The following is a 15,250-nucleotide window of genomic DNA, read 5'->3' as shown; positions in this document are numbered from 1 at the left end:
AGCGAACTTTTATCCCACATATTATATTTTTGATATGTGTTTAATTTAATTACTTTGATCATAAAATAGAAAATTTCAGTTTATAGACAGGTTTTGTGCTGACCAGTAATATATACTTAGCATTAGTATACTTTGTTCAGAAAGGTTAATAGTCGATTACAAGGTATTGTAAGTGACACTTATCTTCACACAGAAAATACATTTAAAATATGTATATTGAAAAGCAATATTTTGTTATACATGTGTCTTCTACAATGTCAATGTCAATGTTTATTGCCCTATTTTCAGCCAAACCTACGACACAACTTTCGACTACAACTACAACAACACAATCAACTACTGCACCAGGTAAAGCAAAACCACACGCTTAAACACGATCCGTTACCAATGATGAGATAAAGTCTAGACAGACATTTGTATGGAGTTACAGCCCTTGAAGAGTAAAACTGTCCATTCACGCAATATACAATTCCTAATTCATCATAAATAATTCTTGGTTCCAAATTTTTAAAAATCCCTATTGCATTTTCCTTTATTGTATTTTTATATAATTTATTTAAATTATGCAATTTTTCATATTCTTCAACTGTTAAACTATTGTTTTTCAATTAAATTATTTTTTTAAACGGGTATCGATTCTGAAACTGACGTCCCCCACCCTCCTCATGAAAAATCGTTAAGTTCTCTGACACAATTTTCTCTTCCATATCCCCAATATTCTATAGAATGAAATGTAAACCCCATGCAAGTTCTGCATCTAGTAAAAAAATACAAATTTTGTCTGTGATTAAGCTCAATTTGTTCTTGATGATATGCCTTTCCAAGCACAAATGCTTTTAACTTCAGTGCGTTAATTGCTCACCGTTTCGTCGCCGAAGTATATTGTATCCCTGATAATCGGTTTTATGTTTATATTTACTATGATTTCATAAAGTGGCAATAACAACATAATAGAAACTTTTCGTTATTATATTGCATGTTCTGCATGATTGCACGGAGTATTTTGTATTTTGTTCTTTGTATACACTTTTAGGGACAAGGTCGTGCAACATTTGTGGCAACCTTGATTTCCAGATTCCATGCAGTGGTAGAGATGTGGCACATAACTCTTCAACGGTGTGTACTGGAGGGGAGAGCTACTGTATGACAGATGTTCTGCATAATGCCCACGGCAATATTGACGTCTATAAAAGGTATGTCTGAGGAAAGGAAAGAAAATGTTTCCTGCAACAACCAAAAATCATAGTCCCTTATAAATTCTACCGGTGTTTCATTTAAATCATAAAGCCTGAATATAGACTTAACACTTTACTTGTAATGGAATAAATGTTAAATGCCAAAATGCAAAAAAGAAATACTTGATACCTTTTTTATTTCAAAGGAATAATAAATGTTAATGCGAAATAGACAAATAAGAACTAATGCCTTAGTACAGTCACATACACATACAGCTCATTTATGTAAAAGGTTACAAGTGCACATACATATATGTTTTTTTTTTTTTTTTTTGTTTTTTTTTTTTTTTTTGTTCTTTGTTGTTTACTTTGGGGGGTCTACTGATTTGAGTACCCCAATGCGTCAGCAAATTACTCAATTAAAGCAATTACTCATAACATATTTGTTATTCTTGATAGATGTGTTGATCAGGCCACTTGTCAGAAAGAGTGGATCCAGGAAAGTGCTGACCAGGATTACTGTAAACAGTATGGAGTAGTACAACACTACGCAGCTTTCTCCTGCCACTTCTGTTGTGTCGGAGATGGATGCAATACAAACATAATGCCAGATAGATCAGTGCTTTTCAGAAAGGTCAACTGATCTGACGTTCTTAATAAAGGGTTATTAGTCATCTTCTGTCTATAATTAAATCTTTCAAAATGAATTGTATACCACAGAACAAATATTACCAAGACAACGAAATTTCATTTATGTGCAGTGTGTCATGGTTTGAAAGAGTGTGTTGAAAAGCTACATTTTTGAAGTATACTATTAACAACTTTAACGATTTTTGCACACTGGCAATGTAACGGGTGCCGCAAGACATTACTTTTCCAGAACACCCAATGTCACTCCCAGAATTTGTGGTTGTTCAAATTGCTAGTGCTTAACTATGATCCTTTTTTTTTCTTTCTTTTTTTTTTTAAAAGTTTTTGATAATTAATTGTATTTTATTCCGTTCGCTTGTGCGATGTAGATCATCATAGTCTCCTGTGTTCACGTTAACGTTAACGCCAATGTTGATGTTTTGTATTTGTTTGCCAAAATTTAGCAAATCAAATCTTCTAATAGCAGATGATAAACCATACTGATCGATATTCTGAACAACCAAAGTGTAGCATATTTAAGAAAAGTGTTTAGTGTATCAATTGTTTCAATTAGGGCATTTACCTTTCAATCGTCAAAAAAATATATCGCTTTTGAGGTACAAAACGTAAGAAATTGATTATTTGACTCGATTTTTTTTTTATTCCAGTAATATGTTTTGTATGTAAAAACGAAACGAATCTTAAAATACTATGTTTTGCCTTAATATGAAGTACAACGATAAATAACAAAATAATTTGCTGACGTTAAAAGGTAATAAACCATCGGTCTTGATGCTGATTTATCAACATGTTTACACAAGGAGATGAATGTCTAATCCTGGTTTAAAAAACTGTTAATTGTTAAGACATGACGAACAATTTCATAGTAATTATTTACCTGTATTATTGTTTACTGCCTTAAGTGGTTTGATATGTCGCAAGTGTAACTAAGGTCTGCAAGTGTCACTAAGGTCTGCAAGTGTCAACAGAGGAGGTAAACTTGGATAAAGTATATACAGAAATACATTCCATCATAAATTATAACATTTATTGTGAATGCCCCCATTTCTTGTAATTCTAAATAAGTAAAGCAATTTACAAAGTTCCCAAGTCTATATTTCTACATTTTATAACTCAATTTATTACTGGTAATAAAAGTAAAAATATGTTTCTCTATAACTTCTTAAAACATCTGTCGGAATTGTCGGAAGAAGTATCCCTTTATTTTTTTTATTGAAAAGGGGAGAGAAATAGCTATAAAAATCATAATTCATTGCACAAATTCAGTCTCGTTTTGATAATTGCAATGCTTTAAATACATATGCATATATAATTGGTTATCACTTTTTGTTTTTGTTTTTGTTTTTGTTTTTGTTTTTATGTTATTTTGTATTTCAAGCATAAGTTTGATTTTATGTTCGACGATTATATAAAGCAAGCATGTTGGAAGTATAAACTTATGTTGATTTCTGTGTAAAGCTAATAATAGAATAACATAAATTTAATTTAAACACCGGGCTGCTTCATTTGTCATAAACCGTGAGTAAGGTAAAATAACAAAGATTTATCAAGAAAACCAAGATTCTATCGGAAATCGAAAGAACGCAACCCAGGTACAAAGACTAGACTGCGGAAACAGACAAACACAACAAAGAACATGATACAACAAAAATAATACGTATAAAGAAAAAAGGAAATGCGCAACTAGAACTCAACAAAAAACTGGGTGTATAGATCAGGTGCACCGGTAGAGTAAGCGTCTTCTGTTTTTTTATTTTTTTTAGAAACACCCGCCGAGTTGCTCATAACCAGTCAAGTCCTAGGTAAATAAAAGAGGAAAGAAAAACTGACACGTTGAACAAATCAGTTTTTATTGTGGAGATGGAAACACCGTAACGATACAATGAAACATGTTTCATACGAAAATCAACTTCGCAAAAATGTATTTATATTGTCAATTTAATTAATAGAGCAATAATGGTCACATTAAAGACAAATTGGGACAACAGGTAGCCGACGTTTGATGATCAGGATACTGAAGGAAGGGAATGGATATTTTAATGCCTGACATTGACAAACCCTATGAGAAATGAAGAATAGATGCCCCTTTATGGTGTTTCTTTTTATGCACACTGAACATTGCGGTTAACTTATTTGATTGTATTTGATAAACACATTTCAAATAATTAACTGGATTATTTAATAAACAATTGGTGTCGTTATGTACAAAATGATCAATTATGAAATCGGCACTTCATTTTTCAGCGAACAGCACAATTTTTAGCCGCACGACAAAACAGATAAAAATGCATATTTTCTTTCGCCAATTTTGGAATTCTGTACATTGTTTACATGCCCGTTTGTAAATATTTCATCATTAGTCGGTTAAAAATGTAAATAATGATTACCGTTCAGTTAAGAGTAGTCAGAATTATGTCTACAATCAGAAAAAGAAAAATCAAGATTTTCAAAAAGCGATACAAGTTCTTTTATTATTGAGAGTGTACAAGTTTTGAATTTAACGTTTATTCTTAGACATCAGGAAATCCCTGAGAAAAATTTTATCACAACCTCTTGGTTGAGTAACGGGTATATATTATGAACCTTCTACGGAAAAAGTAATTTTTATAACAACATCTCATCAACGTTGTCATAACTGGCCTACTTCAAGAATGAAATATACATCAAAATGTACATTTTCTTCATAAAAACTGTATAGCTGTCAATCAAGATATCTACATATATATAACGTTAGACGACTGTATCACATGGGAGTCTGTTTGTGTTAGTGTAAGTAATATGCGGCTGTGTCCATATAGATAATTATGTCTAGCAGTGTGCTATTTATTTACATGGTCATTGGATTTTTAATAGTGAACGGTAAGTCGGCATGATAAGACGTTATATGTGATCGTAAACTTTTATTATTTTTAAAGAAATATAATTAGGCATAATTTTTTTATACTGTAAAACCTGTCTAAACCGAACCCCTTTCGGAATGTAGGATTGATACGATTTAGAAAGGTGTTCAGTTTACCGAGAGCCGAAATATGTGTAAACTGATATTAAATATGTTTTACTAAATTGAGCATCTTTACTTCATATCTACAGTTCTAAATGGTATATTTTATTTATTTCGGGAAATTCTCTACTTTTAAATTTAAACTACTATGCTAGATTAGGTTTTTTAAGACATAACTCATTATACGTTTAAAACCTATGTATATATATATATATATATATATATTGCTAATAAAATGATTATTGTTGATTATGAAATATCATTTCATGTTCTGTTGGGAAATCAAGGATTGCTGGATTCAAACAGAACATCTAATCAACACACCATATAGAACGTGAAATAATCAAATTAACCACACAAAGAAACAAAAGGCAAATAAACAACCCGGACTCAAAACTGGGAGCATAAACCAGATGCAGCGGTACGGTAAGCGTTGTCTGCTTTTCTGTAAACATCCATCAAGTCACTTAAAGAATGTCACGTGCGGGGTAGAGGAAAAGAAAACTTTGACACGGTAAACAAGTCGGTTCTCATGGTGCAAATGGTTACACCATAGCGACCCACGAGATTGACTTTAATATTGTTCCAACATTACCTGTTTAAAAAAAATACTTTTAATTAAAGTACGACATTTCTTTCCAGGTAGTACAGAGTGTATAAACTCAATAGTGGATCTAGTTTGTTGAAATTTTATATAAAAACATGCCATTTTCAGATGCTTCTAAACTAAACAAAATGTATGGCACTCCATGGACAAGATAATACAGGGAACACCAACGTAACAGACAAGACAACAAATGAAAAATGAATCGCAAAACATAAAAGAACTATTCATGTTTCAGCAACAGCATAAAACGCTAAAATTTTGAGAGGCAGTACATTGCTTTTTTCGGTTATTTTTACTATTATTATTTAGTGTGAAATTTATTCTGTTAAAAACAAGTTTTTATGGAAACAAATGCATGATTTACTGTTAAGGCTTGTTAGAAAACTGATTATACTGGTTGTTGATTTAGCTCTGACGATTGAACTTTGTATATGTAACTATATAAATTCAAAAGAACTAGTTTTAGCCGGTTGCCCGAACTTGTTACGTATATATAGGGATTTTGGTGTGGTGATATATGAGAACTTAATTGATAGGTGACATATATTTTTACATCCCTTCGAAAATATAGTAGCATGGTTTGACCTATAGTTTCTTTAATGACTTTTTTACGACTATCATTTGACAAGCGAAATTAAGTCAACAGTCACGTATTAACATTTGTCATTTTGATTTTTAGGAAACTGTGGTAATCTCAATACTTACACACTGAAGTCGACATGTCTCTTATTTTGAGTTTCACAATAAATTGACAAATATGGCAAGACTATGATTAACACAACGACTTTGAGTTCATTTCTATATTGCAAATTATCATCTTCTGTGAGAAGTGTTTGCTCCAGCGTATGCATATTGGCAGGTCTAAACATTCCAAAAAACGGCCAACGGAAGGGGGCTGCCCTAGTTATTTCCAGTTTTTCATATAATCAACTTAAATTTGTTATTTGTGAGGACGGAACTCATTTGATCCGCCTCCCGGTATTTTGGAGGCTTTATCTGCTTAGTTAGTTAGGACTTGCAATATATACATCAATATTTTTCTTTAGGAAGCTTTATTTTATTTAAACAATGATATTGTTGGTTTGCCCGTAAATTAAAGTCGTCATTCAATGCCCGTTTCTAATTTGTTAGACGACACTCGTTCTTCTTCATTTGACGTGACCTTCAACAAGTAGCCCAGTTAGTATATTGCTAAAAGCCGGAACTTTTCTAAAACCTCCGACTTTGTTCTACAGTCGTAATATTCGTTAATGAACTGTCATAACAAGGTTTGCTTTAATATATCATTACGTGTTAATTCATTGCATCGGAAGTAGTTTTGATGAAATTTTTACGCACACTTCTTCAAATCGACGGTCCTTTTACAGTAATGATGTCATAAAGATTGATATTTTTGTAGAAGGCTTAACAATCATTCTTTCGAAAAAATATTCAAACACATGTTACATGTAAGTCATTTCATCAAAGTGTGGTAAAAAATCAATAAATGTATGTTTACGACAACAAATAATAATACGTCTAGGTACATAGTAAACCAATGCCCCCCCCCAAAAAAAAAAACAAAAACAAAACAAAAAAACAAAACAAAACAAAACAAAACAAAAACAAAAAACAAAACAAAAAACAAAAAACAAAACAAAATAGTTTACTCCAAGGGTTTTATTTATTCATTCTGGTAATTAATGACTAAATGAAATATACATCTTTTTGTGTTGCAGTTCAGTGTACCTGTAATGAGGGAGAGGTGGTTACACTGGAACCATACCGACCTACTGTAATTGAATCCCCTGGTTTACAAAATGGTTCTTACCCAAGGTAAAATACTTCTAAATGTTAATTAAGTCCGACATTTTTACTTTGTAATCTGATATCGTCTTGTAATGTTCTTAAATGTTTCTCATTTATCTAAATTATTCATCGTTTTATACCCCTAAAATATGAATATATAGTAAAATAGGTGTCCGTCCTTCCGTCCCTATTTTCGTACTGCGCAAAGATGTGGGTACACATTACTCCTCCTACACCACCGAATGGACTATACTGAAATTTTCACAGAATCACCATTACATTGTTATTTCCATGGTGCACCTCCTATTTTAGATTTTGACCAAAATCAATTTGAAGACCAAAGGTTCACAACATTAAATGGGAGAGGGTGTGTTCAGTTAAGTGAACAAACTCATAGTTTTTTTCCACTTTGTTTGTTTTCGTTGTTTTTTGTTTTTTGTTTTGTTTTATTTTGTTTTTGTTTTGTTTTTTGTTTTGTTATTTGTATTCATAGCCAAATTTAGATAAAAACAATTGGTATGTAAACATGTTTATACATGCTATTTCACTTTATAAGTTGATACAATAACTTCGAGCTACTTGGTGCGGCTATACATCTTTTATGTGAACCATTTTAAATGAGTTTTGTATTTAATTTAACACCTTATTATTCATTATTTAGTTGTTATCATAAGGTTGAGAATTAAACATGATGCTTTTATTTCATAAAACATTGTTATATTTATATTTATATATTTTCTACGCTCTTTATTCATATGACTGAATATTTACGCTTGAATCATTTCTTAACCACACATTTTTGTTACAGTAACGTTTCGTGCTCTTGGAAGGTGGAAAATGCAGGAAACACATCAGTTATTAAAACATATCTACAAATTGATGTCTATCGACTAGGATGTCCCACAGATTACCTGAGGATATACTCAGGTATGACTTTCTTAATCACTACTTCAGACTGAAATTACTGAGTGACGTTATACTGTTGACAATGTTACTCAATCAGTGATCTGTAATAACCCAATGTTTTACTTTATATTCAATCGGTTGCACTAATTGAAGGCTCCGTGAAATAGGCATCGTTCATATAAGCATAATTGGTAAATTGTATGTCAAAAAACCCCCTTGTCTATGTAGATCGTCTCTGTTTCATGTGTACACGTTTATGCCATTTACATAGATTTGAACGTATTTGAGTTATATCACTGATGATGCTTCAGTATTTTTGCCAATATTCAGCATATGTGTATTGAGTTTTCATATCAAAACTGATACCTTATGCCAGAGCTTTCCGTAACTACACGGACTATTTTTTATCGTGCTAAACTTCTTACAATTCGGCTTCTTTGGTTAAGTCGCTACATGTACAATATTGAAATCATCATTATTGACGTTTTATGGCCGTCAATATGAAGTTAATGGAATGTCATGGTGTACCCAGATGCAACATGAGAACCGATTTGTTCATCGTGTCATAGTTGTCTTTCCTTTACTATTTCGTTTACCCCAGACGTGACATTTTATGAGCAACTTGGTTGGTGTTTCTAGGAAAACGATTTTCCTACTGGTGCATCTGGCATCATTTGATTTCTGCTCAAATCTTCGCTCCATTGTCTACTCTCATTCTAGAATGTCCTGGCACTCAAAAAGGATTATCTCCCTTTAAACGAAATTGATATAGTGCATTCCCGCCTTTGGATTAAATATTGAATTTCAATCATGTTAGTAGTTCTTTAACAAATGTTAATAATAAAATTATGTAATCTTTTTGACTCACAAATCCGCTGTTTGGTCTTTATGAAGACAGCTATTCAAACACTTCATAAAAATTTCTTGACCATCAGAAAATAATGGCAAGTGCTTTTAGGCTTTGTCTATGAAGGACAGAGTTATTTGTACTCAAATAACATTTGACTTGGTTAATAATGAACCGCTATATTGTTACATTTTTTATGTATAAGACGGGAATTTGTATGAGAGACTTCTTATTACGCACAATTTGTGGCTGCATTTCCAGATCAAATAAACTCCCCAGCTACATATGTTATCCCGAATCTTGCCAATTTGTACAGAATGCTTTACACTCTGTGGATATGATCATTGATTTCGGCAAGATGTGCTCTGAAACTTGGGATATACGACATTCCAAGTAATATTTCTAAAAATACGCTTGCAATTTGAACGATACTTGATACTTGATACTTGATAACTTGTTGGTACACCTCAGCCCAGTTTAATAAAGATCAAACTGTGATTTTTTTTTAAATCCTTAAGTTTTTTCTCAAATCTTCATTTCGGGCAATTGGACTAGTCGAAATTTGAGTTGAGGAGGGATTTGATGAAAATCTCATTTTTATATATATCCCGGTCCAGATTTGATATCATTATTTACTTTTGCACAATACTTCTGTCTCAAGTTTTATCATAATGGAACTCCAAAATATTTGAGTTGGTACTTCAGTATTTTCACACATTACCTTAATTATACTAGTAGATATAGTAAATATAACAGTCGTTATTTAATTACTCATTTAAAAGTATAATATATCGCCGGTTTTCAAGGGATTCACATACGAATTATTCAGCTATATATTCAAGTCTTAAAACCAATACATTATCTGTGCATCTTTTTTACATTTAAAATACGTATCACATCATCACGATTTAAAGCATTTCGTTTTCTTTTTCAGGCAAGTTTGCAGCATTTGTATATATATTAATTCATTTTTGGTTGCGAATCTTGTCCAATCCTTCGAATTTAGCCCAATATCAAAATGAGCAGTAGCAATTTAATTAAGCAGAATTTTTCTTTCATAGGAATATCTACAGCGGGAGTTTCATTTTATGATGACTTTGAATGTAACAGTGACACAAATAGAACCAAAACTCTAGTGATACAGGGACCAGCGTTTGTTGTTTTTAAATCCGGAGACAACGTGACCGAATCCAGTATAGGATTTCGACTAACGTTTCTTTCAGCCAACGACTCATGTCAGTAATTCTTAAACAAATACCACAAATCACAGTTTCAGCACTTTTACTACTACGTCAGCCATGTATATACTGAAAGTTAATCTAATGACTATTTGTTCTGTACAACAATTTAAAAAAAAAATGCTTGCCTTGTCTTTAAAACGACTACCATTTATTTCAATTTTCAAAATGAAGTTTACTCGTCTCAAGAAAAATTAATTCCTTTACATTTTACAAGTAGTTGATGGTACTTTTCAAAGATTTTTCTAAAAACAAATAAGTTCTAATTTTTAGGATTATGAAATGAATTTCAACAAATGAAGAAAATTAAATTTAACTCACATGAAGTACAACTGCAATGTATAAGAACAGTGCATGTATATATTTAATTGTTTATCATTTCAGCAGAGAATAGTTGCACAGAAGACAATGCCAAGATTGCTGAAGAACGAGAACAGTTTATAACCAGTCCTAGTTTCCCTTTGACCTATCCCATGTAAGTCTGCGATTGGATAACACAAGCATTTTATTATCTATCACTAAACTGCTATTAAAAAATTTAAAAGAATAGAAACAAAACTATTCACATGTAGCAAAGAAGAAAATTTAAGAACACAAAAAGTGAGAATTAGAATAAAGATATTCTAAATGAGTCCAAATAGTTGAGTTATTTTAAAAACGAATTTATTTAACTATTTGGACTTTGCGATACCTTTTAAATCATAACGTTCTATTAAGGGAGATTATGTTGCAGATGGATGACAAATAAACTTTAATTAATCACAGGACCAAACCAAGTTATACAATATAATCTGGTTTACTCAAAGAAAACCAACCAATCAAAGCTTGATGAAAATCATATCAATTTTTTTTTAAATATAAACAAATTGAACTAATCAAATTCATAAACATTTCTAATTAACTTCATACACAAACCTAATACAAACAATATGCAATACGTTCTAGAAACAATAACTGTAGCTGGAATATATCGACAAATGGAAGTTCCAGAGTAGAGTTGGCGTTATACTTCCTGGATGTTGACTTCAATATCAACTGTACATATCATAGACTGGAGATTACTGTGGATGGTATGTAGACAGAAACTGACTGTTTAAACCATAGCTTTGAGATCTCTGTGTAATTTATAATATTTACATTGTTAAAGACTGTAGGTACGGCAAACTTCAAATTTCTAAAAATGTAAAGAAGACCAATGTAACTGACTGTACCAACAATTGACTTAAAATAACTACTTACAGTATGTAGACTGTAACTGATTCGACATATTATTGACTACATATTGCTGTATTCGGATTATTAACTTGAACTTACTGTAAAACAATGCTGATAGCTGAAGTTAACTCTGTATTGTATATAAAGTTGAAAAGACTGTACACTGCTTGCATATATAGATAACTATATATATATATATATGATACAAAAAAATGAAATGACTGTACACAATATATATAAACGTCTCAGAATGTGACGACTCTATTCGCTACACTGTTCCATCGGATCAAATTGATACAGGGAAGATACATAAACGTATATATATATATATACTTAGTAGTATGTAGAGCGAGAGTACGAAAGATTACTTTTTCTATGGTATCGTATACATAGTCTGTTAATACAAAATATCAATGATGAAATATGTCTTTATGTTTTACACGTGCTTCAAGGCGTTACCACTCATCAGCACCATTAGAACCAAATAATTAGGAAGTTCAAGATCCAAAAATGAATTATATACAAGATGTACTCAAGATCAAAAATACGGAAAAAATATACAGCAAAATAGGTTCTACTAACGTGTTCAAAGGAACTACATTGTGGCTATCACGTTTAATACCAGGAATGAAGCTTAAAGTGTTTTGGGACTTTTGAATTTTGTGCTACAACAAATTTCTGTTAAAATTCCATGATATATAGTTACTGTACATGTCATAGAGATAAATGTAAGTGGTATGCTGATAACAATTGCCTTTTACAATGTTACATGTATTAATGTATGTGGTATGCATACTTTAATTTTTAATGGTGTTCAGACTTGTGCACAACTGCTCCAGAATGCTACATCAGAATGGTATATCTCCAGAATATCATAGTTCCGATTTTGTTACTTAGCATTCGCATTCAGAGTTGTTATAAACTATCACAAAATTAACAAACGTAAATCTAATAAAACATGAACATAGTTGTCTTCTAAAAACAGCCTTTTTGTCGAACAAAATGTATAACTTATTACTAGTATATAGCAAACATTTTAGGGAATACTACAGTGTTGTGTGACAAGGCTGAATGGGAAGTAAGAAAATATCAGGGAGATGAGATAATCATATCATTCCAGTCAGACGATAAAAATAGTCGTGTTGGATTTCTACTGGGATACAAAGCTATCCGAAGGGTAATGACAACAGAAAAGCAAACAACAGAACAACCTACTATTCCGCCTCACTACTGGAACCAAATGTTGCTGGACTATTATGTATACCCCGACTATAACTATTTTGGATGGAACGAACCAGTTGTAACCACACCACCGCCAGTACAACCAGTAACTACCCATGCTCCAGGTAGGTCTTTGAATGTATTTTGTTCATATCATTAATTTATGTATCTACTGTTCCTTTGAAAACGAAATCATTAGACGTAGACATATACTTTAACAAAATTTTAACAATTACACACAATCTTTAGATATATTTATGGTTGATGGAAATATATCATGTGTAAAGGTACAAATGTAAGTTATTTTTCCGTAACTATCGCACTCATGTACATTGTGTGTATCACATATCCTACATCGCGCGTCTACTGAATAAAAAGTACACTTGAAGTGTAGTTGGAATTTATGATACAATGAATGTTTGTTTGGTTTTTTTTTTTTCAGTACAATAAAAAGCATAGATCCAAAATATTTTTTTCAAAATTTATACTTATACAGACTAATATGATCGAAGCATTCAAATGGTTTATTATATTTTATTTATTTATTTATTTATTTATTTATTTATTTATTCTTTTTTTATTTTTCATTTTTTTCATTTTTTTTGTGGGGGGGCAGGGTGTTTTTATTTTTGTGATATTTTAAGTTCTCTCTTTGAACTATCGTGTTAGTGTTTCGCTTTGATTTTAATTTCAGTGACACAGTCGCCAAACAGTTGGTCCAATTGGTGGGAACCATTCTTTTATTTCTGGATGTTTTAAGTAATCTCAACACACTTAAACACGTGTACCAAACAGTCATCTCATTTAGGCTTTTATAAACTCGGTTCATGGATAACTTTTTCACTGAATTATACTGTAGAACGAGTTTAAACACTATATCATCATAATCTGTTCGGAATCATATTATATTATAAATCTTGTTACAAGAAGAATGTGTGTTATGAAAATCAATTGAAATAAATTTTCGTACAGCGTATTACTACAGGGACAACACCAAATTTATGCATTATGTCTCAGCATCAAACCTCGATATATCCAAAGCCTTAGAATCAAGCCTCGTACTTTACTTTTATGTATTTAGTATACATTATTATACAGCATTTGTCTTTACGTAGTTTGTTCCAATGATCAATCAAACCATTAATAAGCAACTATATGCTTGAAGAAAAACGTAAATGATACAGCAGTATGATCTTCTCTTGTTCAGTGCTTGTTTTTGTAAGACGTGTTATCAAAATGTTCAGCAAATAAACATTTTATATCTTTTAATTTCTACTTGTGAAGTGTTACAAGTTCTCGGACCAGCACTTCATTAAGGGTGTATACATGTATATGTACATTGTACTTATAAAATTTCAGTTACCCCTAAAAAAATCAGTTCTGCTTGAAACCGCTCTGGATAAAATGGAAAATGTGTTAACATGAACAATGCTTATGCATAAATATCACCTAATTTTATACAAGGATCAAATATCCTAGCCTTCATTTACTTATCTACAAAAATAATCTGCAATAAAATATGTAGTCGTAAACACACTCTCCTGGCTTAAAGTTGACTAGTTTTGTATCACAAGCCAAAGTGGACAAAAAGCCATATTATTTAATACAAGAAATTCATTTTTTAATATCAAAAAGTAATTTTTAAGATTAAAATTTTCTTTTCATATTTAAAATTCTTTTTTAAAAAATCTAAGAATATTTTTATAATATCAGAAAATGAATTTCTAATATTAAAAAAAGAACTTCTTATATTAGAAAATAAGGCTTTTCGTCTACGTAGGTTTGCCATAGTTCTGGCTATATTTAAATACATGTCACAACAGTATGAATCACAAAACATGATGATGCATTCTCGTGCAACCAAAACTAATTCAGGAAGTTGAAATTGAACAGCAACCACAATCGCACAGGTTGCACTATACAGGTACGTCACCGAGATGATTTTATGTCAATTGGTAGAAATAGTTAAATTGAGACGCTCAAACAAGAAAATCTAACAACATTTTCCTATGAAAACGTATACATTTGTTCAATTACTTACATTATGGAGGTCCATGAAAAAATAGGTATTCTTATATTTTTGTCATAAAATTCTGTAGCTATGGTAACCTACCGGTAATAAAATTATCATTTTCATGACAAATGTTGGTTCCTTCCCAAAATGAACTCTCAACAGACAGGTTTTTTGTTAAATATCAAGCATTTTAATGTGGCAAAAAAGTAAGCTGGCATGTACCTTTTTTACTTATTTTTCATTATTTTAATTCTTAATATTTGTGCAAAGTTATGCAATTTGAGAAACAGTCAGCTGGTACAGAGGAGTGAACCCAGTCCAGTAAGGACTTGTATCTTTTTGGATGACTTAAATCATGCACTTTTCTTCTTCACAAATATTGTACCTGTTCATCTCTCTACTACCCACAATCAATATTTTGACCAAGTTTCACCTTTTAGTTTTAAGTTGTACTAAACTACACCAGGTCAACATTGTGCATCAAATGCATTCGTATAGCTCAATCTTACAACATATCCCCCATCTATATAAAGCCAAATACCAGGTTTGAAATCAATCCACCCACTAAGAATTGAAATAACTGTGAC

The 15,250-nt window shown here is 31.4% G+C and overlaps 3 protein-coding genes across 8 annotated transcripts in view; 2 read left to right on the top strand and 1 right to left on the bottom strand.

The window, feature by feature from the left end:
* LOC148611891 (uncharacterized) overlaps positions 1-1,850 on the top strand; it is a 40,834-nt gene extending 38,984 nt beyond the window's left edge. For both annotated transcript variants that reach the window (XM_088592879.1, XM_088592878.1), the window contains 3 exons: positions 289-348; positions 1,034-1,193; positions 1,635-1,850. In XM_088592879.1, the coding sequence (XP_088449005.1) occupies positions 289-348; positions 1,034-1,193; positions 1,635-1,818 (404 nt within the window). In that variant the 3' untranslated portion in view covers positions 1,819-1,850. The remainder of the gene's footprint in view (positions 1-288; positions 349-1,033; positions 1,194-1,634) is intronic.
* Positions 1,851-4,539: 2,689 nt separating this feature from the next.
* Positions 4,540-13,918, top strand: LOC148611890 (tolloid-like protein 2). The gene is made up of 8 exons (XM_088592880.1): positions 4,540-4,685; positions 7,153-7,249; positions 8,031-8,149; positions 10,037-10,210; positions 10,598-10,688; positions 11,159-11,283; positions 12,469-12,774; positions 13,344-13,918. Exons 1-8 carry the CDS (start codon positions 4,631-4,633, stop codon positions 13,406-13,408), a joined length of 1,032 nt encoding a protein of 343 aa, XP_088449006.1. The 5' UTR covers positions 4,540-4,630; the 3' UTR covers positions 13,409-13,918.
* LOC148611889 (protein zer-1 homolog) overlaps positions 11,032-15,250 on the bottom strand; it is a 31,325-nt gene continuing 27,106 nt past the window's right edge. For 3 of the 5 annotated variants that reach the window (XR_015924268.1, XR_015924270.1, XR_015924272.1), the window contains one exon: positions 11,032-11,387. The gene's annotated coding sequence lies outside the window, so the exon portion shown is untranslated. The remainder of the gene's footprint in view (positions 11,388-15,250) is intronic. The other 2 variants (XR_015924269.1, XR_015924271.1) reach the window with 1 other exon arrangement.

This window comes from Perna viridis, chromosome 7 (assembly GCF_037379345.1).
Source record: "Perna viridis isolate PV_CMFRI_1.1 ecotype Kerala chromosome 7, ASM3737934v1, whole genome shotgun sequence".
In the NCBI taxonomy this organism is placed as follows: Eukaryota; Metazoa; Mollusca; class Bivalvia; order Mytilida; family Mytilidae; genus Perna; species Perna viridis.
The sequence above is the reverse complement of the archived record's forward strand: the minus strand, read 5'-3'. Positions and strand labels throughout refer to the sequence as shown.

Coding starts and splice junctions, on each gene's coding strand:
- LOC148611890 (XM_088592880.1), top strand. CDS start 4,631: ATGTCTAGCAGTGTGCTATTTATTTACATGGTCATTGGATTTTTAATA. Junction 8,150..10,036: donor TTACCTGAGGATATACTCAG/GTATGACTTTCT, acceptor TTTCTTTCATAG/GAATATCTACAGCGGGAGTT. Junction 10,211..10,597: donor TCTTTCAGCCAACGACTCAT/GTCAGTAATTCT, acceptor TTATCATTTCAG/CAGAGAATAGTTGCACAGAA.